We start from the raw sequence: 26,083 nt of genomic DNA, 5'->3' as shown, positions 1-26,083 counted from the left end.
ATTTAATTTTCAACTGATTGGGATATGACAAAAAATATATTTATTATTAAAATAAATGAAGTTAGATATTGCATATATTATTTGTATGTATATTTTTTAGAGAAATCGCCACATCTACTTCTGTTGCCCCTCATGGAGGAGCATAGGCCACCCACCAGCACTCTCCAGCCAATCTTGTCCTGGACAGTCCTTCCCAGTTTCTATTCATCCTTTTCATGTCTGCTTCCAATCCTCCACGCAACGGGTCATTTGCCCCTCATCTTTTCCGTTTCCCTTCAGGACTACAAGTTAATGCATGCCTCGTGAAGCAGTCTCATGATTTCCTCAGTGTATCTTATCCACTTCCATCGTCTTTTCCTAATTTCCTCTTCAAGTAAAAGCTGATTTATTCTCTCCCACAGTAGGCTGTTGTTGATGGTATCCATCCAACGGACATCGATTATCTTGCGTAGACAATTGTTTATAAATATTTGTACCTTTCTGATGATGGTTGTAGTAGTTGTCCAAGTTTCAGCTGCATACAGTAGGACTGTCTTGACGTTCGCATTGGAGATTCTGACTTTGATGTTGACTGAAAGTTGTTTTGAGTCTCAGACATTTTTCAAATGTCTTCACATGTGCGTCAGATCATTCTTGTTTAACGATTATGTTGCCCAGGTACGTAAGGCATTCCACCTCCTCCAGAGTTTCTCCATCAAGTGTGGTTGGGTTGGTGCTCTCCGTATTGCATTTCAGGATCGTTCTTTTTCCTTGTGTATTTCGAGGCCTACTGCTGTCAAGATTGCTGCTACACTGACTGACTGTCATCGTCTACATTTGTTGGTGTGTATGTGATAAAAGAGCTAGGTCATCTGTAAAGTCCAAATCACCTAGTCGTATCCATTCTGCTCATTGTATTCTGTTCTTCCTCTGAGATGTGAAAGCCTTCATGATCTAGTCTTCACAAACCGAAGAAACAAAAAGGGAGTTAGTAAACAGCCTTGTCTAACACTGATCTTTATTTGGATTGCATCTGTCAGCTGTCGTCCATGCACGAATTTGCAGTGTAGTCCGTCGTATGGATTCCAGATTATGTTGACGGTCTTATCAGGTAAATCATGCACGACTTTGCTGTTGCTGATTGCCGTCTTCTTGTTTTTCCTTTTTTGAACCTTATCCAGGGTATCGATAGAGTTTCACTTTTTATGATGATGCTTCTTGCGACCTGTCACCTTGTGGCACGTTGAAGTTGGCGCGTTTTAATCCCTTCCTAGTTCTCCATCGTAGTTTCCCCCTCTTTGAGTAGATCTCGTAAGGCTGGGAACCTGCTGATGAGGCCTATCTTGAATTCGTAGAGTTTGTCAGAATCTCGAAGGAAGGTTGTATTAAAGTTTTGTAGTGCTGTTTCTCCAGTTGTCCAGTGCTTCTTCAGATGTAGTCTCACCTTGGCCACAATCAACTAATGATCTGAAGTTATGTCAGTTCCTCGCGATGTTCTCACGTCTTCCATAGATCTGAATTTTTTATTGATACGAATATGATCTATCTGGTTCTCTGTAGAGTGATTCAGTGAAACTCATGTAGTATCGTGTATGGGTTTGTGAGGGAATATGGCGACACCTATGGAAATTTTGTTGAATGGCCGCGGTTTCGCAAATCCTTCACCATTCTCGCTCGTTCCTCCCAGTCGGTCCATGTCGTCCCGTGATATTTTGATAATCAGTGCTGCCATCCCGACTTTGGCAATTAGGTCTCCCATGATGTTGACGGTCAAGGCATTTCCGGTCACCTCTCTACAATCGACTGCCACCTCTCATAAAACTGGTTATCGTGTTCATTGCTACCATCTGTGGGTGCATGACAGTGGATAACATTGATTGTGATTCCCTCTTTCTTTGTTTAGAATGATGGTTTGATTACTTTAAATGAGTATTTTTGAACTAGGACGGCAGTGATTAAAGTACTTTTTCTGGTTAGCGTATTTTTGGATAAATGTTATTATAATATTAAATGGTGAAAAAGCATCGTCGCCGAATATTTATAATGCTTACAGCAAGCTGTTGCTTCTAATAATTTCTGCTGAGAATCGGGTTAGAACTATTGATCCCTTACATGCTAATAATGATGACAATGACCAAGTTGAATAATAATTTAGAATAAGGTGAAATAAATAACTTGGAGTAGTTTATTCAAAAAAGTGGATAAATTAATTTAATAACTTGATTCATAAGTAAAGATTCGAAAATAAATGAAGAAGTTACCATACTTTAAACGGATAGAATCACACGTATGGCGCAAATTAACATCGTTTTGATTTATTAATTCCTCGGTAAATTAAATATGTTCTATTTAAGCAGAAAATTAGTCGCTGGTTAAAATAATGTGTAACAAAAAATTCTGTTTGAACTCAGAAATTGTATGACTTCGTTTCATATCAGGCAACTCGACAATTTTCTTCTTAACACGATTATTTGAAATGAAAATGCCAAAATAAATCTAACGATAACTAAACTTGTCATTAAAAATTATATGTGGAATAACAAATTGTAGACGGAGAACAGGTTTCTTGTCTTTTCTAAAATAAAAAAGTCACTGGAAAAATAAAGCGGATTTATTTATTTGCTATAGAGTTTAAGCATTCTGAATGATTATCATGTAATTTGAGGAATCTCAATCCATTGATTATTGATTGTGAGAGCTTGTTTCAACGAATTTCACTTCGTACAATACATTTATAAATTTATTAATATTGTTTTATAATAACTTTCATGATCTACACAAACATGATTATTTAAAAGCCACATTATGATCATTTATATTCTCTTCTCATCACTTGATTTCCTATTACCATTTTGTATCACATGAAATCCTCCCATACGTTCTATATATTACTGAGCTTAGTGATAGTATCACCAACTATTTGGGTCAGCATATTATTTCTTGCATTAGTTGTTCTATGTATGAAATTTCTATCTGACAAGAACTGGTTGACCTAGAAATCAATATTTTAGGCCATCAGACGAGTTAGGTTTATGACCCCAGATTCTAACTCATGCTACGTGGTATAAAAAACCACATTTTTGATCAATTTATTCTGCCATAGGACAAATCAACATTGATTTTCCGGTCAGTTTTTTTATTGTAATCACCTACGACAATGTCGCTACAATATGCTGGAAACCAAAATCAGTTTAATAAATATCTAGTGAATTTGGATAAAGCACCAGAAATCACAATAAAGACAACACAATGAGAAGGGTTCTTGAGCAGCAATAGTGTTACTTTAGCCACTGCCAGGCATTCCTTGAACAATGTAACTCACTCAACTTGTCCCGTACAAAAAAATTGAGAGAGAACGATATACAATCCAACAGGTCCGAACGAGGGATACAGTAGTGATAACAAAAGCGACTGTATACAATTTATAGAAGAATTTCCGAGTATTTTTTTTAGTCCATATATGTTGTTTTGGGATTGCTAATTTGTTCTGACTAGAGGTTTGATTAACCCACCTATAGACCAGTAGGATCGGTGACCTTCTATTTCACGAATTGACAAAAATGAACGTCTTAACGCCTACTGGTCCTCGAGTCCCTCCTAATTCGGTAGTCAAATAGGAGACAGATTAATTCTCTGCTGTACACAATTCAATTATGACTCAGAACGTATACAGTAATATACTTCAAATATCTGACCATACAACACATCAAGTAAGAAATAATACTTTATGACAATCCGTTAGCACCGAACAGTTGGAAATGGACCAATCAGTGTATCCCGACTTGGGTTCGATCTTAGCATGAATAGTTAGGACCCTATCCAGCTAACAAATATACTGTCTATATCAGACTTTAATGTTAGAAAAATCCACCGAATCATTAATGAAATTTGCTTAGGACTTTTGTGGTACGTCTAGCCTAATTACTGTCAGTGTATTTTGTTACTAACTTGATACCATTTAGATCTGTATAGTTTGTTCAGTATTTTTATTTTAGAAAATACTGTAATGCCGCTTGGAACCATTTATACACATAGTCCCTTTTATTATCTTGAAGAGAGCAAGAACAAAGATTGGTGCAGAATAATGTGAATTCATTTTATTTCGTTAGGTTCTCATCAGCTGCTTACAACCTAAAATATTTAAAATTCAACGTTATTACAGATATTGACATACTTATGCATAAGAGGGTGATTAAGAATAAACACATGTGTATCATGATGTAGCGAAGATTCAGATAGAGTTAATGAGGTCATAAAATTTTGTCTCGAATAAATAGAGTTTGAGAGGGAAAATTCCGGAACATTGAAATAGTGATTAGAGCTCATGAAAATAGATTAATGGTAATAAAGAAAATATGAATTGAAATCAGTCAGTTATGTATGATGTAATTTAAAAGAGTCGGAGCAATGACACAATAAATAAATAGAGAAATAAATGAATAAAAAAGGGGTTATTGTTACCAGGGTAAAGAAAGATTTATTACTGTCTCTTTTTGTATACATAGATCTGGTTTTAAACGTTTGATTGCTATTGCTTCAGCAATTTTCAAAAGGTTGGAGTTTGATTGTTTGTTAATCACCTTGAAGGACTTCAGTATATCAACCTCATGTCCTGTGTCAAGGAGATGTCTTGCGATGGCACTGCTGGATGCTTTTAATCCATTTAATCTTAAACTTTTCGGAATATGTTCTTTGAATTGGACGTAGGCTCTCCTTTCTGTTCTACCAATGTAAGTGCTTTGGCAGATACATGTACATTTGTATACACAGTTGGTGGTAACATGAAAGGGATACCTGTCAACCTTTGATTGTGTCAAAGAATATTACTCCAACCCTTTTAAATTACATCATACATAACTGACTGATTTCAATTCATATTTTCTTTCCCTCTCAAACTCTATTTATTCGAGACAAAAATTTTATGACCTCATTAACTCTATCGAAATCTTCGCTACACCATGATACCTTTATTCATCTTTAATCACCCTCTTATGTACAAATATGTCAATATCCGGAACCATTTAACAGAAATCAGTACCAAGAACTGTAAAATCACATGAATCAGTGTATTCATGTATAAAACAATTCGAATGACAGATGCAGAGCGGTAGTACGATCTTTTTTTATAATAAAAAACAAACAACAAACTGCTAAACAGTCCAGGGTGATTAGTACTGATTTTATAATCTAAAATATTTCACACTGACATTCACATAAACAATGAAGTGATTCATCATAATACAATTACCGACCGAAATAGCATATATTCACACTTCACCCAACAGATTTTTTTGCATGAAAGGACTATACATGTGTATAGTAGTTATTATTAAAATTTGCATTTATTATATGTACAATGTAACAAAAGTCAATATAACTCTATGCAGTTATCCTTCCTACATTAACTGTTTACAGGTATTTAATATATTTTATTTTCAGCAGTTTAAAAATCCCCATAGAATATTCAAAAATGAAGAATATTTGAGCGAACAATTTTGAAGTATATATTTATATCGTAACAGATGCAAACGTGCATTATTTTTAACACATAACATTGTCAAATTCATTAATACATGCCTTATTTTTGGCCTTTGTAAAATATTATAATTATGAACTTATAACTGTAGAGTCTGATGATGAAGTTGTTGAAAACAATTGTTCACTTAAATATTCTTCATTTTTGAACATTTTCTGAGAATTTATGTAAGTTGCTAATATTTAAAATCTATAATCTACCTTTTAAAACAATAAGAAATAAATAATACATCAGTAACTGTTTCAAAATATTTTATTTGATAAATTATACTGGAAAACGATAGTTACCTATGGACATGGCACATTAATTGAGCATGTTTGGATTTATTAACAAAATCGATTCAAATAGAATTAATAAGTGGAATAAATGATTTCCTTTGTTTTTTGGAGAAAAAAAATCGATTAGACTCGTTTATTTATTTGATAAACATCATATAATTCGAACAGTACATAAATTCCTGTCCAAATTAAATGAATCAATCAATTGACAATATAATAACTGACAACTTATATTAAACAATTAATGCACCAATATTAGAAACGATTTATGCATGATATTTATGTGCATTTTAATCAATTATTGATTATTATTGGTGGAAGTCTGTTAAAATGAATGGTCATTTGACCTTGGCTGTAAATTATTTATATCTTTGTTTAGATGAATCACTGTAATCTTTGAAAATGAATATGTTACTTAATCAACGTACAGTTTTTACTGTAAATGAAATGAATGCAATAATGCTAGTGAGATCAACAACAAAAAAACCATCAACCAATATAATAGTCATCTGCAGAAATATGAAGTGACCTGTTCCGTGAAATGACTCTTAAAAGACATAGTTATTTCACTGGTTCAATATTCGGTATATTAGCCAAAGGAACTGGAACCAACACTTGCATTTAGCTAGAATATTACGCTTGTTTATCTTACATCAATGATAATCCTGTAAGAATGGAAGCATTAGATCAACAGCTTGACTATCTTAATTTACATAACATCTAACAACTTAATTCACTATGAAAAGAACAGGTCAATCACGGTTTTTCGGGCAAAAAATTGATCATTGCTTCTTCACGCAAATCCTTAGTTAAAATCGGTTTCTTTATTGAAATATAGGTCACAAAAAGAACTCCGCACTTATAGCAGTATGAAATACATTTCAGTTGGAGCATTCAAACTTTTATGCTCAAGTCAGTGTAATCTTCGTAGGAACTCATTACCACTCGCCGGAATCAGTCATATTAAATAGTATACTTAGAATGATAAAAATAGAGAGTTGAAGACTGGTACAACTTTATAATGATATTAAATTACTTTTACAATATTTATGAAGCTAGATCACTAGGTTCCTGATAACTTTATGGTTTTACCACTTTGCCTGCTCTGATACCGTCCAGAATGACAATGAACCATTTATTCTATCTTCCGAGTTCTTGCGTCGATTTGCCTAATTCTTTATGGATTACGAATTCATATTAGCTGATAGTATGTGTTATAATCTCTTTCTTACGGTTATGACCCAGCTATTCCTATTGCTTAGTATTCTCGGACACCGATTCACTCGACAAGTCCCCAAATCAGAACACGGTTGAACAGGAAAGAGATTATATTCCAAATAATAAGGTTAGATGGAAGTAAGATGCACAATAGAGAAAACGTTAGTATATTTATAGTTTTTACATGAGAAGATTCTAGAGTATTCTCCAACTATCGACTGGTGCTGATTGGATAAGAATCAGCCAGTCAGCGTGCACCAAAGCAATCGTGCATTGAGCATGCTTTAATCCAGTCTATGTCCTGCTAACAGTATGGTTGGAATTAAATATGAGTCAATTTTATCAGCCATGAAACTGACTCAACTGTGAAAAGTGCTTAAATTATTTATCACAATCATCTATAAACACCAGTAATGACAATTCATTATAATCTTGATGATCAAGTGTTACAAAAATGAAGTTAAAATTACGCAAAACTGATATCCTGATCATAATATACAAACTATAAACTCATTATTTTCTTCAATTTGTGAAGGAACAATTTCCTTACTTAATTATACATCCGATGTATAACATTCAGAAAATACTATTAACTTTGATCCATAAACTTTGGACAAATACATTAGTATACATATAAAGAGTATAACTGACACTTTTTCAATGCTTGTCCGTTCGTTTTAATCAAGAAAAGTAAATACAAATGAATATCGTAATATATTGAAATTATATAACAAATAATAAATCATTTTCATTATGTAAATAAATGGTCTTTTTTCATAAATAGATATTTTAAAAAAAACAGTGAAAGGCATCAGCAGAATAGATTATTAACTAACAAAACAAAATCATCGGTTCAATTAAATTCCATAGAAAAGAAGGAAATATATACTAAATCATAGCATGCATACCAATAATAATAATAATAATAATAATAATAATAATAAAAAAGAATAGTCTATACATGAAATAAAGATTAGTTGATTTGCTTTGTTCTCCTTAAATATCATCCTCACTAACCAACACCATCGTCATCATAACAGATTAACAACAGAACAAAAATGCACTAGAACTATTAATAAAATAACCATTTGTTAAATAATCGTCGACTAATTATTCCGTAATTATCTCTAACAATGGACATATACTGTGATACTCATATAAATATACTTTTATGTAACGAATGAATTTGAATTATTGAGCAATAAATTGTTAATTTTAATGATCATATAAAAATCATTGAATTAAAAGGAAAAAAAATTACAAAATAAATTTGTTAAAAAAAAACACGAAATAACCAAAGAAAAGTATTGTTGTGCTTGAGTTTTCCTGCCATCAGCAGGAATTGACGCATTCAATAGTCTGAGATTCACATGCATCGAGGACAACAACTTTGTAATGAAAAAAAAATTAGTGAAAGAGACAGAAAAAAATAGAACAGTAGATATCATTCTTTCGACAGCACTTACCGTTCACACTCACTCACCTACATGTTCATCCAGTTTTACTTTTTTTATACAAAAAATGATACTGAATAAATTGAGATAGTAATAGTGTGATTAGTAGCGGCAGGTATTGTTGTAACAGCGGTATTTTCTGTCTCAATACAACTGGATCATGATAATAGATAAGTGAATAACAATAAACAAATTATTTGATTAAAAAGAAAGACATAGATAGACAGAAAAAGAAGTTATCCTTTACAGCATTTCGGTTTATGCTTTGATTTTAATCCGGAGATAGGTGTCAGTTGAACTACGGTCTGTTGAGCTTCTTGTTGTTTTTGTACAGCATTTAATCGTAAACGTAAAGCTTCTCTTGTAATAATGTAAAACATCTGTAAAACAGGGACAAAGTTGAAAAAAAAAGTAAATTTTTCACACGGAACTAATAATTTATTAATTAAAATGAAATTTAATTAAATTCACTAGGTGCTTTGATGTGAGCTAATTTCTAAATGTGAGAGCTAATAACAATATTCGGCTTCCCACAGCGAAATAGGTGGAACTAAGTTTGACGTATACAAAATGACATGGAAAACGTTCAAACCATTAAATATTAATTTAATGGCTTAAATGTATTGTGCTTAACATGAAAGCTAGGAGCGTACACCATTGAAGCGTATAAAGCCAAAATGAAACAGATGTTTAATGTTGACTATTAATTTATTCTCCACTCGATGTCAAGTCATGATAGTATTCACGTAAAAACACTTTTTAACCACAAATGAAATAAATTCGACAAGTTAACAGATAAATGAGTATTTAATGAACAATAACAACGTGAAAAATCAGGAACACTTCTTTTAAAACGACTTATTTGTAAGAAACGATTTAACCATGAGGTTTACACTAGTAAGAGCGCAAGCAAACGACCGCAGATAATAAGGGCCCATCGAAAGGGTGAAGATCAGTAAAGGTGATCAGTGAAAAATGGAATAACAATTTCAACTGTGTGAAATATGTTTTTTGTGTTGTACCTTACATACAATCGTCTCATTTTGAAAGCAAATCAATTATTTTATTCAAGACAAATAGTTATACATTTATACCATATATTAGTGCATTTTTATAACAAATATTTAGTCGTAATCAAGTCTATGACTTTTACATTTTCAGTCACCTGAAACTGCCTAACAAACTACGGGTTTGTAGGGAATCCAGAACAAGAAACATTCCCTTCAATAGCTGTTCGAAATAGATGTACGGCATGACACAACTAGGGTAATAACAATTTGTTATCTAATTTGGGAAATTACAGTATTTATCAATGCTTGTTGAAAGTAGACTCTTCGTCATACGTTCAGGAAAATACGTTTTTAAACGGTCGTAAGGTGAAGGGATAGAGAGTAAAGCGAACATATTTCACACAGTTAAAAATATTATTTCCTTTTACACTAACCACCTTTATTAATATACCATCTTTTGATAGTCGTCCTTAGTAATCCATGCCTTTTTGATGGTCGAAATTATGAATGGATGCCCTCTAGTTCCAAGCTGTTATTTGAACCGTAAATTGTTATGGCATTTTTCACTCATAAACTAGAACTGATTATTTTTGTACCCAGTACTCCGTTTTTCTCATCATTAATGTTGTTGCTCTGAGTTAATACTGTTACTCAGTTGATCTGCTGTGTGGTCTAGTCTTGTATGCATGGAAATGAATGTCTAAAATATAATAACGATCTTGAACTGGTGATTATTGGTTTCGTGTTTTTTCCTTCGTTCGGGGCCAGTTAGTATTTATCCAACCGTCAAGCATAGAGTATGCCTACCTCGTCCTTGCTAAGTATTGGTTGCTCAAGGTCATCTACCCATATCGGTCGGTTGTAGGACATAACAGATTTTAATTTGGTAAAATTCTGTAAGGAAAGTTTCAGAAACTATCGATCGTACTGTGATATCTGCATATTGTGGTAATTTTTCGTTCAATTTTTGCGCTTGATTCGAATTTGAATACGATGCATTCAAGTGTGCATAGACTTTTTGTTCCTTTCATATCCTGCTTCATTTGTGACTAATACAGTACGTATTTGACAGAGCTGGGAATTACAAGTTCTTATATTACATTCAATATCACTACTATTTCTACTTATCGCACATGCTTTAAATGACACTGAATGGCAAACTTCTCAATGGACAGCAAAATGATCTGCTGTGACATCTTCGAAGAAATAGCATTACACAACAAAGTATAAATAATAGCGATCAGTATGTTTGCGTCCCTATCTACATAATTCAAAATTCAGAACCAGTCAAAGTTGTTACACTAATCAATAGCACCAAAAAAGTAGTATTGAACAGAAGTAATGATAATAAACAATGTAACTTGTCAATTAACAGCTGACTTGTGCAATCTATTCCACCAACACTCCGATTATCGGTGGAGTGGAATTAAAACACATGCCTCAATCTCATTTTGCAATGTACAAAAAATCCTGAAGAATATAATCAAGTAAAATCGACATATGCATCTACAAAGATACTGTTATCGATTATCTTCAACCTACTACAACACCATATCTCTCCATTAATTTGGCAAACACGATACCATCGTGTCATGGAATTAAAATATAAACGTGTATATTTTGACCTTTAAACTGTTTGTCATACCTTTTCAACTCAAACGGTTTTGTCACTTAAAAACAGATTTCACCTAACAATTTCAAGTAGTTTTGGTATGAATTTATTCTGATGTCATTACGTGTGAGAAGTTATTCAGAGGATAGATCTCACGACAAAAGCCATCATTAATTCATCACCTTGTGATTATTTCTACTTCTTTTTTGAAAATGGAAAACAAAAGCAAACCTCAAATGTGTAAAAATAACTTAATACAAACATAAATACGTTTTTTTTCCTAGAAAAACTAGGAATCCATACAAATTTTAGACAATTCAACTTCTATTTTTGCCAAACACATGTACCCAGTGAATTTATTCACTGTATAGATTGTATCATATGATTAATCAATATAAACTGAGACAATAATGCATTGATTTCATTATGATGAAATACTTATTTTTATGCAATGTACAAAATTATAAACAACAGTTAGCTTCAATGTTTTATTGAAAAACATATACAAATTTTCCAAATATTTTTAAATAAAGATGGTATTTGTGAAGAAAGTAGAGAAAATTTGTAATTCGCCATAATGATATCGAAAATACATTTCCGTGAGCTGTACTGCTTAGTTAAAAGAGCTGAACATTATATAAACTTCTTAAATCTTAAAATAGCCATGGTATTAAAAAAATAATTAAAAAAAACTTGAGAAATATATAAACCAACCATATCTCACAAAATTTTAAGAAATACAAATTGCAACATTACCTGATCAACATTTTCATCATTTTTAGCAGATGTTTCAATAAAAAGACATGAATTTTTAGCTGCTAAACGTTGGGCATCACAAGTGGCTACAGTTTTTAATTCTTCACTTTCGTTTTTATTACCGACTATCAAAATGTTTTTTTAAAAAAACGAAGGGAATAGTTACAAAAGAACGCATTGTACAGTTATTTATAGATTTTTAATGTGAGAAACGAGTTGCACAAAATTATTACAAACAAGTTCAATCAAGTATAAAGAAATAAAATAAACTGTAGTCAACATATTCTGCCATTTAGAGACATCATTTTCAAGTTGTACGTATATCACATTTCCTTAATAATAAAGATATATTATTAATGCAACAAGTGACAATGACCACGTAATGCGAAAGTAAACCATGAATTCAGTATTCAGATAAAAGGCATAAGCGTCAATAGATTTGGTGACGAAATGAAAAAAGAACATGAATGGAGAAAATCAAAGCGAAGATGAACGATGACGTTGGTTAGAATATTGCATTGGAGGGAACTAAACCAATCTGACAATATGAAATAGGTTGTTGAAGACTTTTTATATGAGTTCACGTAAAAATAAAACAAAGTATAGATGAATATCTTTTCAAATTTTAGGTTTAAAATATTAAACGTTTTATGGTTTTCCAAATTTGAAAATATTCTTGATAAATTTATATTCTACTTAGATATAGTCTTATTTTCTATTAGTCTCGTTACCTACGGCTAAATGTTGTATATGATGTGGCTATATCGACTTCAATAAACCAAATGTTGCTAGAGTATCCCACAAGGGTGGTTGTAGTAAATAATTCCACAACAGAAATCCTTTGGTCATAAACAATGTAGGACATATAGCGAATATGCATGGATCGAAGTTGCCATATTTCACGTTAGCGCATTGAGAGGAAGGTAACAGAGTGAGAATAAAGGAAGTTAAACCAGTAGTGCTTATTATATTTAAAAAATTACGCAGGGAATATAGTTCTGCAAGAACGAACGCAATGGAGAGGCATAAAACGAAATAGTCCTGAAACTTAAGACTTTAAAAGGAGTAAAAAATGGAGATATATGCACCACAATGACTAATTTTGACCTATATCACCTGAAATCTTTAAATACTAAATGCGGTTTTAGCATGAATCATAACTAAGTTTCTACCACCCAACAAAACTAAGTCGGACATTCAATAGCCTAATGAACTGATAATTTGTTTACACTTGACCAGCTCCGTCCTTTCTCCAATACTAGCCATTGTCCCACTCTGTATTAGGTGGTGGATGATACATGTGTTACACATATGTACAGTGGCCAACGTGGTCAGTTCCTTCCCCTCTTATGGTCAGATCAGGCATTGATGTAAACTGGTCCTTAAGCAACAATTTTAATCCTGAAGAAAAGGAATCCATCCGAAAACTGTTTTCGATTCAACTCAGTCGAATGATTCTGAATGTTGTCAGCTTCTTCATCAAAAAGAACTGTAACGTTTACAGCCTCCGATTCCATGAGAGCAACCGCCGAAATTTCAGACGAGGAGTCATCTCTAGAAGCATGTCTGTTATAAAAGTTTACTGAAAAGATATGGACATTTACAGTTTTAATAATCACAGAAGACCTGACCGACTGATCTATGATTAAGTCTTGGAGTCGATAACGAGGTTCAAATAACACTAGTGAAGCATCTGTTTACTCATCAATGACTAACTTAACAACGTAGAAATCCATCCTGTCCTATGACAGAGGTGTAAAACATGGTCGCCGAATACAAACAACATAAGGTAGGTAGCAAAGATGGCTATTAATTTATTACTGTCACGAACATTTCATCTTCATGATAGCTTAATAAAGATTAGAAAGCTAACAAATCTGTATATAATTTATATCCGTCAGTTTACCAGTGAAGAAGCTGTAATACTGTCCCTAAACTGTAAGAAACGACTAGAAAATGAATTAGACTATGATGTAAATGGCTAGAAAAGCACTCCTCACCTAGTATTCGTGCTACTCCTTCATCAGCGTAAGTTTGTGCCTCTTTTACCCATTTTTCTACATTACAAAATGTTTTCACATCATTGACATCATATACAATGATAATTCCATGAGCACCACGATAATATCTGATAATTTTTATCAAAATATTAATTATAAATAAAATTATACGTTGATGTTATGGTACGAAATCTCTCCTGTCCAGCTGTATCCCAAATTTGTAGCTTTACTCTTGTATTGCCAATCATGACTGTTTTTACTTTAAAGTCTACTCCAATTGTACTCATATAGGTATCACTGAAACCGTCATCGATGTACCGGAAGAGAAGGCTGCTTTTCCCAACATCTACAGAAAAACAAGTGAAACTGTATCAGACGAACTGAATAATTTGGTTGGGGAGAAAACGTCGAGGTGAATCCTCATCAATGTTAGTAGTTATTAAGAACCATTATCCATGCATCCATATTGCATTTTACCCAAACAAATCTACCGAAATTCGAAGTTACTTTGAACTCCTTCGGTACGGGTGCTCGAGCAGTATCCCAGTCTACACATAAATTCTATTTTGTGTAAGTCATACAAGCCTTTTTCTCCAGTTGTACCACATTTGATGCCAATTAAATAAATAAACAAAAATATGTAGCTATTTACACTAGATTGTTTTACCTAAAAAGAATCGGCAACATAAGAAACTCTATCCCAAGTCCCATCGAATGAAAGTTAATTTTACAACTGCAAATTTTGTTAGTTAAAACTGTAATACGAAAATCCAAAAAAAATCTAAAGAACAATATCGAAGGAGCATTATTATAATTTAATCAAAAAATTGCATAAACAGACTGAATACTGACCGATTTGTTGCGCTACTTTCTGAAATCTGAAATAATACTATATATTTTTATATGGTGAGTACACGCAGAATCAAACCAACATACTACTCTGCTTGTAGCCCTTCCAAAGTTATTGAAGGTCCCAGGATCGGATAAACTAGGAATGCCGGGCACGAAGTCAGCAACCTCAACCGATAAGAAACATCCTTGCTGAAAAAGACGCTAACCAGAAAAAGTCATTTAATCTCTGCCACACTAGTTCAAAAATGCCCCCAAATGCCCTGGTACGGTCGAGAGTGGGGAGAGTCCGCTCTCCCTCTCGAAATGCTCTCACATGGCCACGCGTATATAGCCTCTGCCAGGGAAGTCCTACTCACTGCCTTCTCGTGGCATTACTGTTGTTTACGAAAATGAGAGGACGAAAAGCGAATGTCTGGCGCTTTAACCGGATTCCAAACCAATGGTGCACATGGGCTCCAGTATCCTAAGGGAACAAATGGCGTATGAACCAATCGTTGGTCACCGGCTTCCATGAGACTGCATCTCCTTACGATGCTCCACTGCCTTGTGGATCAAACCTTCAGGTCGAAGGCTCGGGGAGTGGCCCCCTAAGAAAACCACCTGCTTCGGTTTGGGCACCCGGGCAGTATTACAGCCGTCACACATATCGAATGATATTTGTGTGGTGCATATGTATTTGGTGCTTCCTTGTACCAATATCTATATGATAAAATAAAAGTTCAAAAAAATACTCATTTAGAAGAGTCATGACGCCTCATGGTGAAAGCTAATATTCTTCGAAAGTCACGAGGCAATACCCCGTCTTAAACCCAGACCAATAATTAACACAGGTAAATGGAATGTCTGGACAATGTGATAGACCGGGAGGACCAGTCGAATCGCTGTGGAAATGAGGAGATACAACTTGGTAATGGCGGAAAATAAGTGAGACCCATTGGACCCAAACTGGATAGAAGTGATAGGCTTCGACAGAGATACCGTTGTACTCTGGTCATAAAGAAGAAAATGCTTTGTACATACAAGGAGTTGCACTGATGCTGTCCATAGAAGCACGAGAAGCACTTATAGCATTGGAATATCATGGATCCAGAGTAATCAAACCATTATTCTAAACAAAGAAAGAGGGAATCACAATCAATGTTATCCACTGTCATGCACCCACAGATGGTAGCAATGAACACGATAACCAGTTTTATGAGAGGTGACAGTCGATTGTAGAGAGGTGACCGGAAATGCCTTGACCGTCAACATCATGGGAGACCTAAATGCCAAAGTCGGGATGGCAGCACTGATTATCAAAATATCACGGGACGACATGGACCGACTGGGAGGAACGAGCGAGAATGGTGAAGGATTTGCGAAACCGCGGCCATTCAACAAAATTTCCATAGGTGTCGCCATATTCCCTCACAAACCCATACACGATACTACATGAGTTTCACTGAATCACTCTACAGAGAACCAGATAGATCATATTCGTATCAATAAAAAATTCAGGTCTATGGAAGACGTGAGAACATCGCGAGGAACTGACATAACTTCAGATCATTAGTTGATTGTGGCCAAGGTGAGACTACATCTGAAGAAGCACTGGACAACTGGAGAAACAGCACTACAAAACTTTAATACAACCTTCCTTCGAGATTCTGACAAACTCTACGAATTCAAGATAGGCCTCATCAGCAGGTTCCCAGCCTTACGAGATCTACTCAAAGAGGGGGAAACTACGATGGAGAACTAGGAAGGGATTAAAACGCGCCAACTTCAACGTGCCACAAGGTGACAGGTCGCAAGAAGCATCATCATAAAAAGTGAAACTCTATCAATACCCTGGATAAGGTTCAAAAAAGGAAAAACAAGAAGACGGCAATCAGCAACAGCAAAGTCGTGCATGATTTACCTGATAAGACCGTCAACATAATCTGGAATCCATACGACGGACTACACTGCAAATTCGTGCATGGACGACAGCTGACAGATGCAATCCAAATAAAGATCAGTGTTAGACAAGGCTGTTTACTAACTCCCTTTTTGTTTCTTCGGTTTGTGAAGACTAGATCATGAAGGCTTTCACATCTCAGAGGAAGAACAGAATACAATGAGCAGAATGGATACGACTAGGTGATTTGGACTTTACAGATGACCTAGCTCTTTTATCACATACACACCAACAAATGTAGACGATGACAGTCAGTCAGTGTAGCAGCAATCTTGACAGCAGTAGGCCTCGAAATACACAAGGAAAAAGAACGATCCTGAAATGCAATACGGAGAGCACCAACCCAACCACACTTGATGGAGAAACTCTGGAGGAGGTGGAATGCCTTACGTACCTGGGCAACATAATCGTTAAACAAGAATGATCTGACGCACATGTGAAGACATTTGAAAAATGTCTGAGACTCAAAACAACTTTCAGTCAACATCAAAGTCAGAATCTCCAATGCGAACGTCAAGACAGTCCTACTGTATGCAGCTGAAACTTGGACAACTACTACAACCATCATCAGAAAGGTACAAATATTTATAAACAATTGTCTACGCAAGATAATCGATGTCCGTTGGATGGATACCATCAACAACAGCCTACTGTGGGAGAGAATAAATCAGCTTTTACTTGAAGAGGAAATTAGGAAAAGACGATGGAAGTGGATAAGATACACTGCGGAAATCATGAGACTGCATCACGAGGCAACCCCCAACCCGGAATGCTGAAGGGAAAAGAGATAGAGGCAGAACAAATAACGCATTGCGTTTGGAGTGACCGGAGTAATTAATACTACACTGGGACTAAGAATTTCAATAAAAAAGATGCAGCGACGATGTAACTTAGAAACAAATTTACCATCAGAATGCTTTCTATTAATGGCAAAATATTAATTTCCCTAGTATTGATATTATTATGAGCTGAGATGTATATGAAGGGTATATTCTTTACACAACTGAGATTACTATGAAACTGGATTGATGTTTTTGAGATTGTTTCGGGAAATTATCAGCATATATCGTGAGAAAAAGCTAGAAAGTGGCAACTCGATGTCTGATAAAATTGACGAGGAAAAGATATGACAACTACTGAAAACTCATACCTCCAGCGAAAACAATCCTTTATTCGGCAAATAATCTTTGTCGTCTTGATTTCATTAATTCACTATAATCGCTAATTTCTATTTCAAACAAGCTGTGACTATCAAAAGTCTCGACCTGAACATATACACACATTCCTATTGACACATGTTACTTAGGATATTTGTGCGGTTTTGACGACTGGACATCTCAGCCAAAAGGTTCCAGGTTCAAACCCATACTCCACCTACTTCACTTTGAGCGACCAGGTAGTATCATTAGATATCAGAATCAAAGTGCGGCTCATACCCAAGTACCCAGTGAATGAGTTAATTATATTTATGTCAAAATCTTGTGACAATAATTGGCCTTGTTGAAGATGAAATTCGAGTGACACTGTGTAGGGCAGACATGATATCTAGTTACTGAAAGTAAAATGTATGAGACATTTCCAAAACCTGGTACTCAGAACAATAACTCACTACGTTATGAGACTTAATTTAAGGTCTTCGTATTAAACAAGCACATTATCCAGATGTAGAAATTATTCGAAATAAAAAACGAACGCTATGATGAATCAAACTTGTCTTTATCTACACTTAAACGAATACCAGATCGAAATGATGCACCCTAGAACCAAAAATCATGCACTTATTAGTTAAGTAAAATTCCACCACATGATTACTAAAATACTCAACAAATATAATGGTAAAACAGCATGATTTTAAGAATGCTAATTAGAAAAAGAAAAGCGCCTGAGGCATTGTTACAAAAAATAACTGCTCAAGCAACAGACAAAAATCCCAACAGACTAGCTAGTGGTGTGGATGAGTACCACAAGACAAACGACTTCCTAGTTGGGAGACAAAGGAGAGCACAGGTTAGCTCTAACTTGTCTGGATGGAAAACTGTGTTTAGCGGAGTGAATAAGGGTATGATTTTGCGAACCAATGTTATTCTTGTATAAATGATCTTCCTAGTCTCTTATCATCACCGGTTTTGCTATCTGCTGATGATATCAAGACATGGAGAGTGACAAAAAATAAAGGAGAAAGTTTAGAGCTTCATAATGACTTGAAGTTGTTTGAGTGGTTTAGAATTTGACAATGGCCAATAAATACTTCCAAATGCATTATGATGCATATTGCTCACCGAGGTACAGATAAACACACGGTGAATAACACTGAACTATCCGTTGTCCAGACACATACTGGTCTAGGAGTGATTATTAGCCAAGAATTGAAGACTACTGCACATGGCTGTGCGTTGACTACCAAAGATTTAAAAACCATCTGGTCAGTACGTAGGGCTCCTAGCTATGTAGCTGGTAAAACTCTTCTAACTTTTAGTACAGTATTTGTCCTCCCTAAACGCGAGTATCGCATACGGGCAGCCAGCCAATGTCAAAAGATGCAGTGAGTTGTTGGAAAAGGTTCAAGAAACAGCAACTAAGTTGATTTTCGGAATAATAAAGCTGCCGTATGACGAGATTGGTCAAACTAAATTTATTTCGCTTATCATTTTATAGAAGGACCAGAGCCGATCTGATCACAGTTTTTAGATTACTTGATGATAAATTCGCACCTGACATATATCAAGTATGCACCTTATTTTTATGAGGTCACTCTAGGAATGTTTGAAAGTCGTCCAGAAATGATAGTCTGACCACCGACTTTTCTGTCAAATTACCAACGAATGAAACTCGTTATCCCAACAAGTGAATGAAGCTGCATCTGTTGACGCACTCAAAAGAAACTTAGATCGACTGAGAGATCATCATTCCCAAAAATAGAGCAGTCCACCCATCCTCTTGTGTTTTGTAAAACGAAATATGAGTTTACACATGTCAGCTAATGAACTCACTATTTAAATTAGAAGATATAGAAGAGTTTGAACCCACTGTCGGTACCTATATCAAAGTTACAGTTCACCATATTACGAACCTGCTCCAACTTCAGATTTTCTGTATTAAATAGGCTACGACTACTGCACAAAACCACCAACAAATATATAAACCACAACTTTAGTAGTGTCCAGGAGTGGTACTAATAATTATAACGTGAAATAAACAGGAAATTCTACGGTAAGGACAAGAAATCAAGCTGCAACCAGTTTGAGGTGAAAAATTGGTGCAGTTTGAATGAAAAAAAGTACAAGCGATGCAATTACAGAAACAGTTATGTTGCTTACTCATATCGCCTATTAACAGTAACTTTAGATGTATATCAGACGCCTCCGACTGGTCCATCTGAGGCACAAACATCACACTTGGCGCTCCATTTTGTAGGTCAATAATACTAAATCGTTCAAATCGTTCAAATGGCTGTGGACGGAATAGAAGAAGCTTTCGCTTAACGGTCTTCCCCGTCTGGTAGCAGTTGAGCATCAATACGTCCAGGCAGAAACCTAGGTATATTAACGATAATAGATGGATAAAAGAAATTGGTAAATCATAATAAGATGTTATCCTTAGTCGTTAAGAATAGGTCAAGTTGCCTCTTAAATAACTCCTGGTAAGTCGCTTGGACTAGCTCAGTCGGCAGCGAATCCCAGCATTTGACAACTCTTAAAGAGTAGAATTTGTGTCTACAGTTTCTGGGTGTTACCCCTTAGGTTTGTATTGTGACTAAGCTTAAGTAGGCGTTTAAGGGAATGTCCAGAAGTGTTAAGGATACTGCAAGCCATTAGAAGGTCACCTCTAAGACGCCTACACTCTAGTGGGTAAAGGTTGAGTGATTGGAGGCGTTCTTCGTAAGGCTTGAATTTGAGTCCCCGGACTGATTTCGCGGCTCGTCGTTGGATACGCTCCAGAGTATCCTTATCTTTTTAGAGTGAGGGGGGAGTACTATGTTTCCGTACTCTAAATGGAGACGAATAAAACTACTGAAGGTAATATGGAAAGTTCTTCCGTCAAACTGGCCAAAAATGCCTTTCAATGCTACCAGTGCAAGGTTTGCTCGGAAGGCATTTTTGTCACAGTTAGTGTAAGACCTCCAATCATAGGGTATCAGGACTCCTAAATCTTCTTTGACTTGGGATACTTCTAGAGAGAAGTTTCCTAAGTTGTAGCTGTAATCTGCAACATTTCGCTTCGAAGTGTTAAAAGTACTAGGAAGATACCAGGAATGGTGTTGCAGCGCTACCTGGAGTAAAGCTCTGTTAAGTAAAAATAATGGGAAAGTTACCGTTTCGAACATATTTCTGCTTTGGACAATTTGTCATCTAGTATTTTAATATTTTTTAGTAATGGCTTTTAGAGAAACAAGTGAACAAAAACAAAATTTATTGGTTCAAGCGTTCTGGGTGGAATAGAGGAAGTTTTCACTTGACAGGCCTCCATACCTAGTAGCAGTAGATCATCTATTACCCCAGGTAAGAATCTGGGTATATTTTATTATAAAAATGGAACCATTGGTAAATTTTATTGAAATGCTCTCCTGAGTCCTTGAGAATATGTCACGTTTTATGTTTGGAGGACTCATGGGAAGTCACATGAACGAGATCGACCAGCAGCGAACTATAGAATATGACTACTTTTAAGGAATAGGAGGTGTGCATTCAGTCCGTCCTGCTTTGATATGTCTCCAGTGTCTGGGTGTTACCTTTAAGATTCATGTTAGAAGTGAGCATAGGTGGGTATTTAAGAGGATTTTCAGGAGTGTTCATAATGTTGTTAATTATTAAAAGGTCGCCAATGAGATGCCTATATTGTGATGGGTACAGCTTCAATGGCTTGAAGTGCTGTTTACAAGGTTTGAATTTCAGTTCCTGAACTAACTTCGTAGCTCACCGTCGGATATGTGCCAGAGTATTCTAAATTCTTTGGAGTGAGGGAGGAAACACGATATTTGCATTGTCTAAATGGGGTGAAATAAGACTTTGAAGATTAAGTGGAAAGTTCTTCTGTCAAACTGGCCAAAAGTGAGCCGTGGCTTTACCATTTGAAGGTTTTTTTGGAGTCCATTTTTGTCCCATTTAGCGTTAGACTTCGGATCATAGGCTACCGACACCCCTAAATCTCTTTCAATTTGAGATAACTTTAAGCGACAGTTACCTAAGTTTGTGCGTGGTTTGCAATATGTCTCAGATAGACCACTTTACTCCTTGTAATGCTAAAAGTGAGTCAGTTGTTATCCACCCAACTTTGAAGTCATGTCAGATCCTTCTGAAGTACCGGCTTATCATCTCGGCTGAAAACGTTTTTCCAAGGTTTCGCATCGCCAACGAAAACTAGCAAACCAAACAATTCTTGCTGAGAACGGTTATTTATATGAATTAAGAAATCTTGTCGGACACTACGAATACATTCTGTAGTCTGTGAAAGTTAAGTTAACCATGACCTTAAAATGTCTATTGTAGAGATGGGATGATGACGCGAGATAGTCCGTTAATAGTGATTTGCCTAAAAGTTTGAGCTTATTGACGGAAAATATATGACCGATCCTAACAAAAGATTTTCAGAAGTAAAGGCATATAACATCGACCTTCCCCTTACAATCGGGAATGCTTGTATATCTGTCCATTATGGTCTACTTCGTTATTAGTACTGTTCTAATAATAGACCTAATTCTATAATTGAAATTACTAATGTAGACTTCAGTGTACAAAATATCTCTAAGGCAATTACTACATTAAAACACAGCTACAGTGATGGACCAGATGGTTTTCCGGCTAGCATGCTAAAAAGTAGAGATGATGATATGTGTGTTTTGCTTCTCAAACTATTTACGATATCACTCTCTACAGCGTGTTAACCTACGGTCTGGGGAACTACACACATCATTCCCAAAATTAAAAGAGGACCCGAAGCAAATGTTGAAAATTACCAGCACATAAACATAATTTCAGTGGTATCTAGAGTGACGGAAAAAATTAAGGAGGCGGTCGTCCAACATCTACTTGCCAATAATCTCATCTCGACCTACGAGCATGGATTTCTTAGGCCCAGACCATGTGATACATGCCTAGTAGATTACCTGAAAGATATAACTGTGAAACGAGACAACGGACTCCTTATATCAGTCCTATTCTTAGACTTTAAAAAAGCCTTTGATAGGGTCCCACACAAAAGGCTTCTCGTCAATCTAAAGTTCTTCGGAATAAACAACCCACTATACTCATGGTTTGCTTCGTTCTTGACCGAGCGCAAGCAGATGGTAAATTACAATGACTGTCTCTCATCGCCTAGACCAATAATTAGTGGAGTCATCCACGGAGGCATATGAGGTCTAGTCATGTGATTCTAAGTGCACGTGTATCACTGATTCAAAATGACCTCAGTAACCTATTTGAAGCGAAAAATGACAATCACAATTTAACCTCGACAAATGCAAGATCATGCACTTTGGAAAGCATCCCTATGAACTGCAACTTTACTTAAATAACAGTAGAGTCCAGACATTCAAATCAGTGCACGATCTAGGAATTAATTACACAGGAGGCCTAAACTTTGAAGAACATGCCTCCTCTATTATTTCCAAATCTAAACGGCTAATTGATTTTATAACGAAAATTTCTTCACAACTGAGGCCAAGCTTACCCTCTACAAAATATGTGTACGACCTTCACTTTGAATACTTCTATTTTATCTTCTCTAATATGAATACCACAGACAAGATAAAAGTAGATGTTCAAAGACGCTTCATATGCCAACTGCTAGGAAGTGATTCCACTCTCGATTACACAGATAGATGTAAGCACCTCTGTTCAGAACCTTTATGGCACCGTAGGCTAAGGAACAATCTAATATTTTTCTACAAAGCAATATATGTACTCTCATTTCTAACCTCTTGTCCAACTGTGATCCATGACCCAGCCTATAGACTAAGAAACAACGCATATACACTATTTACTTTAAAACACGAAAAACAAATGCATTGTAAATTTTTTACAGTGAGGTTTAGTTTATTGTGGAACAGGTAGCCAATACTTATCCGTAACTGTGGCACATACCAAATTCAAAAGACTAGTAACCCTGTTACTAGACACTAAAGAGACTCATCTATTCGTTGAACTCCCGCACTACAATGAGGCACTTTATTATAGACCGCCTAATATCTAGACGGAACAAGAATATAACAAACCCCATCGTTATTTATATGAATATAACTAAATTACAGAACACATGGTTTATCCTCTACCATTATTCATTGATCATAAACCATGGCCTTATGCTTCTAACCCCCACTTTCAGTTTCCAAATCTCTCTAATGGTTAAAGATACATTATTCTTCCTAAGTTTCATGTCCTTTTTTCTATTACAAGTAGACATAACTCATTAATCTTATGGATGCTGATCAACTAAGACCGATCATAAGAAGCTCAAAATGTCCTTAATTCTTGTGAGTTGCTCAATCTTTTATTCTTTGTACCCTGAAAATTTTACAATCCTATACTCTTTCATATCCTCTGACTTGCTATTGGTCCTTGCCATCTTTAAACCACATGTTATCTAACTTGCGTTTTTTTAACTTTTACCATTAGTTATCTTCATATCAGTGTGATATACTGTGTGGACATCTAACCCATAAAACAAACTTTTTAACTATCTGATTTGCTTGTAACATGAACCTAGTAGAAACAGTGTATTCCAACTATGGGCTTTGATTAAAGCAGTATTCATGTTTATCATCATCACAAAAGGAGGGAGGGTGGCGTTACTGACTGGCAAAAATGATGGTGTGGAGATAACTTCAGGTCACCCATGTCTGTAGGGTAGAACATTTTGTTCCTTATGGTCCAGTAGAATGTCACGAACCGACGGTATTTATGCTGATTTATTATGCCAAATACCTCGTTGAATCGTGTTTAGAACGCTGAATTAGTTTCACTTCCTACCAAGTAATCCTATTACAAGCAAACTAGATAATTCACTAAAAACAAACCCTGCTCAAGACCCTATAAAGTCTACAAAAAAGCTCAAATAACTGCGACAAAAAGGGAGACAGCCATTTGTGTATCAGAATACTGTTTTCAGCATTATGTCTTATAACTACATATAATCTGATACTTTCAGCTTCTTTCTGAACCATCTCCATTTGTCTTTTTTTGTTTCTTACAACCTTTTTCAGTTCCCTTGAGATATGCCACCGAAAACAAATATGAAACGAGTGACTTCGTCCTACACCGTCATCAAAGCCTTGGATATTCCAGAGGGATTTAAGGTTATGGTTTCTAAAAGCCCTGGTTTCACTTGGATCTATTCTCGACCATCAGTTGCACGCCGCAACGCAACCTTCATGAAGCGCGCTAACTATGGTACTGACAATACGATACTTAATAAAACCATTGACATTCATACCTTATAAAATATCAACCCAGCTAAGTAATTTACTACAGTGAAGATTGTCTACATTGTAACACTTTGATCTTGCATGTAAACTGGCATGCCTTATCTAACAAACTGTTATTTGGGAATAAATTATTATTACCAATTATGTTCACTCTTCCCGCCTTCCCCATCGTTGGGTTTTTCTCAGTGTTAAAGGTTAAATATCAATTTTATCAATTATATCGTGTTCAGCTTTGAGGATTATGTGGTTAGGGCAGTGAACTTGTAGTGGCATTGGACAATAGCCACACAATCCACAAAGCTGTGAACACGAGACTACTCAGAAAATAGATATTCAATATTTAACGCGGAGAAATACCTAACGATGGAGAAGGCGCGAACAATGAATTGAATGGACTGGGTTTGATCGGATGGCATGGCTCGGCCATGCAGGCGTGGTCCATCTGAATGTTACCTCATATCTTCTATTCATATTAAATATATTGTTCCTTCTCTAGCCTAACCTTGTTCTACATCATGTATTGGTAATTGATACGATACAGTGAGTTGGCGTAGTCGATGGTGTAACTTCCACGTAAGATCTTATAGATTAGGTAGTTATATCATGACAAATCTACAAATTTAGGATTAGGTCTATTATTAGAGCAGCACTAATATCATAGTAGACCATAGTTCTACATTGGTAAGCCCGACCAAAGAAACGCAACCTATTACAAATAATCCTTATTTCCACTTTAACTTTCTCGATCGATTTTATATTTATGTTAACCCAATATTCTAATAGTCCTCTGATTGATGCTCACATGTATTATCGTAATGTTATATTGATTAGTTCTCATAATATACTAGCTCAATCGATATTAAAAACTGGTCGTCTATATCAAGTAATTAGCTTTGATGGTTCGTTAACAAGCTTTAATAGCATTTACATGCTTCAGCGACATAGTCTTGTTTAAACATCAAGCTCTACAAATATGATCTGTAAATAGCGTAAATATACATCGACTAACAATGCAACCAAGGGCTAAATA

At 35.4% G+C, this 26,083-nt stretch overlaps 1 protein-coding gene across 2 annotated transcripts; it reads right to left on the bottom strand.

Moving 5' to 3' along the window:
* Nucleotides 1-82: 82 nt before the first annotated feature.
* Nucleotides 83-20,111, bottom strand: RAB35_1 (Ras- protein Rab-35; the record flags this gene model as incomplete). Of its 2 annotated transcripts, XM_035734080.2 has the most annotated exons (6): nucleotides 83-2,554; nucleotides 5,803-8,845; nucleotides 11,844-11,968; nucleotides 13,844-13,971; nucleotides 14,015-14,189; nucleotides 19,952-20,111. In XM_035734080.2, coding segments are annotated over 5 exons (732 nt in total), but the record flags the coding sequence as incomplete, so codon positions are not given. The 2 variants fall into 2 exon arrangements, with proteins under 2 accessions (XP_035590084.2, XP_051069091.1); XM_051213144.1 differs by lacking the exon at nucleotides 83-2,554 and having other exon boundaries at nucleotides 5,625-13,971.
* Between the last annotated feature and the right edge of the window lie 5,972 nt (nucleotides 20,112-26,083).

Source organism: Schistosoma haematobium, chromosome 3, assembly GCF_000699445.3.
Source record: "Schistosoma haematobium chromosome 3, whole genome shotgun sequence".
Taxonomy (NCBI): domain Eukaryota; kingdom Metazoa; phylum Platyhelminthes; class Trematoda; order Strigeidida; family Schistosomatidae; genus Schistosoma; species Schistosoma haematobium.
The sequence above is the reverse complement of the archived record's forward strand: the minus strand, read 5'-3'. Positions and strand labels throughout refer to the sequence as shown.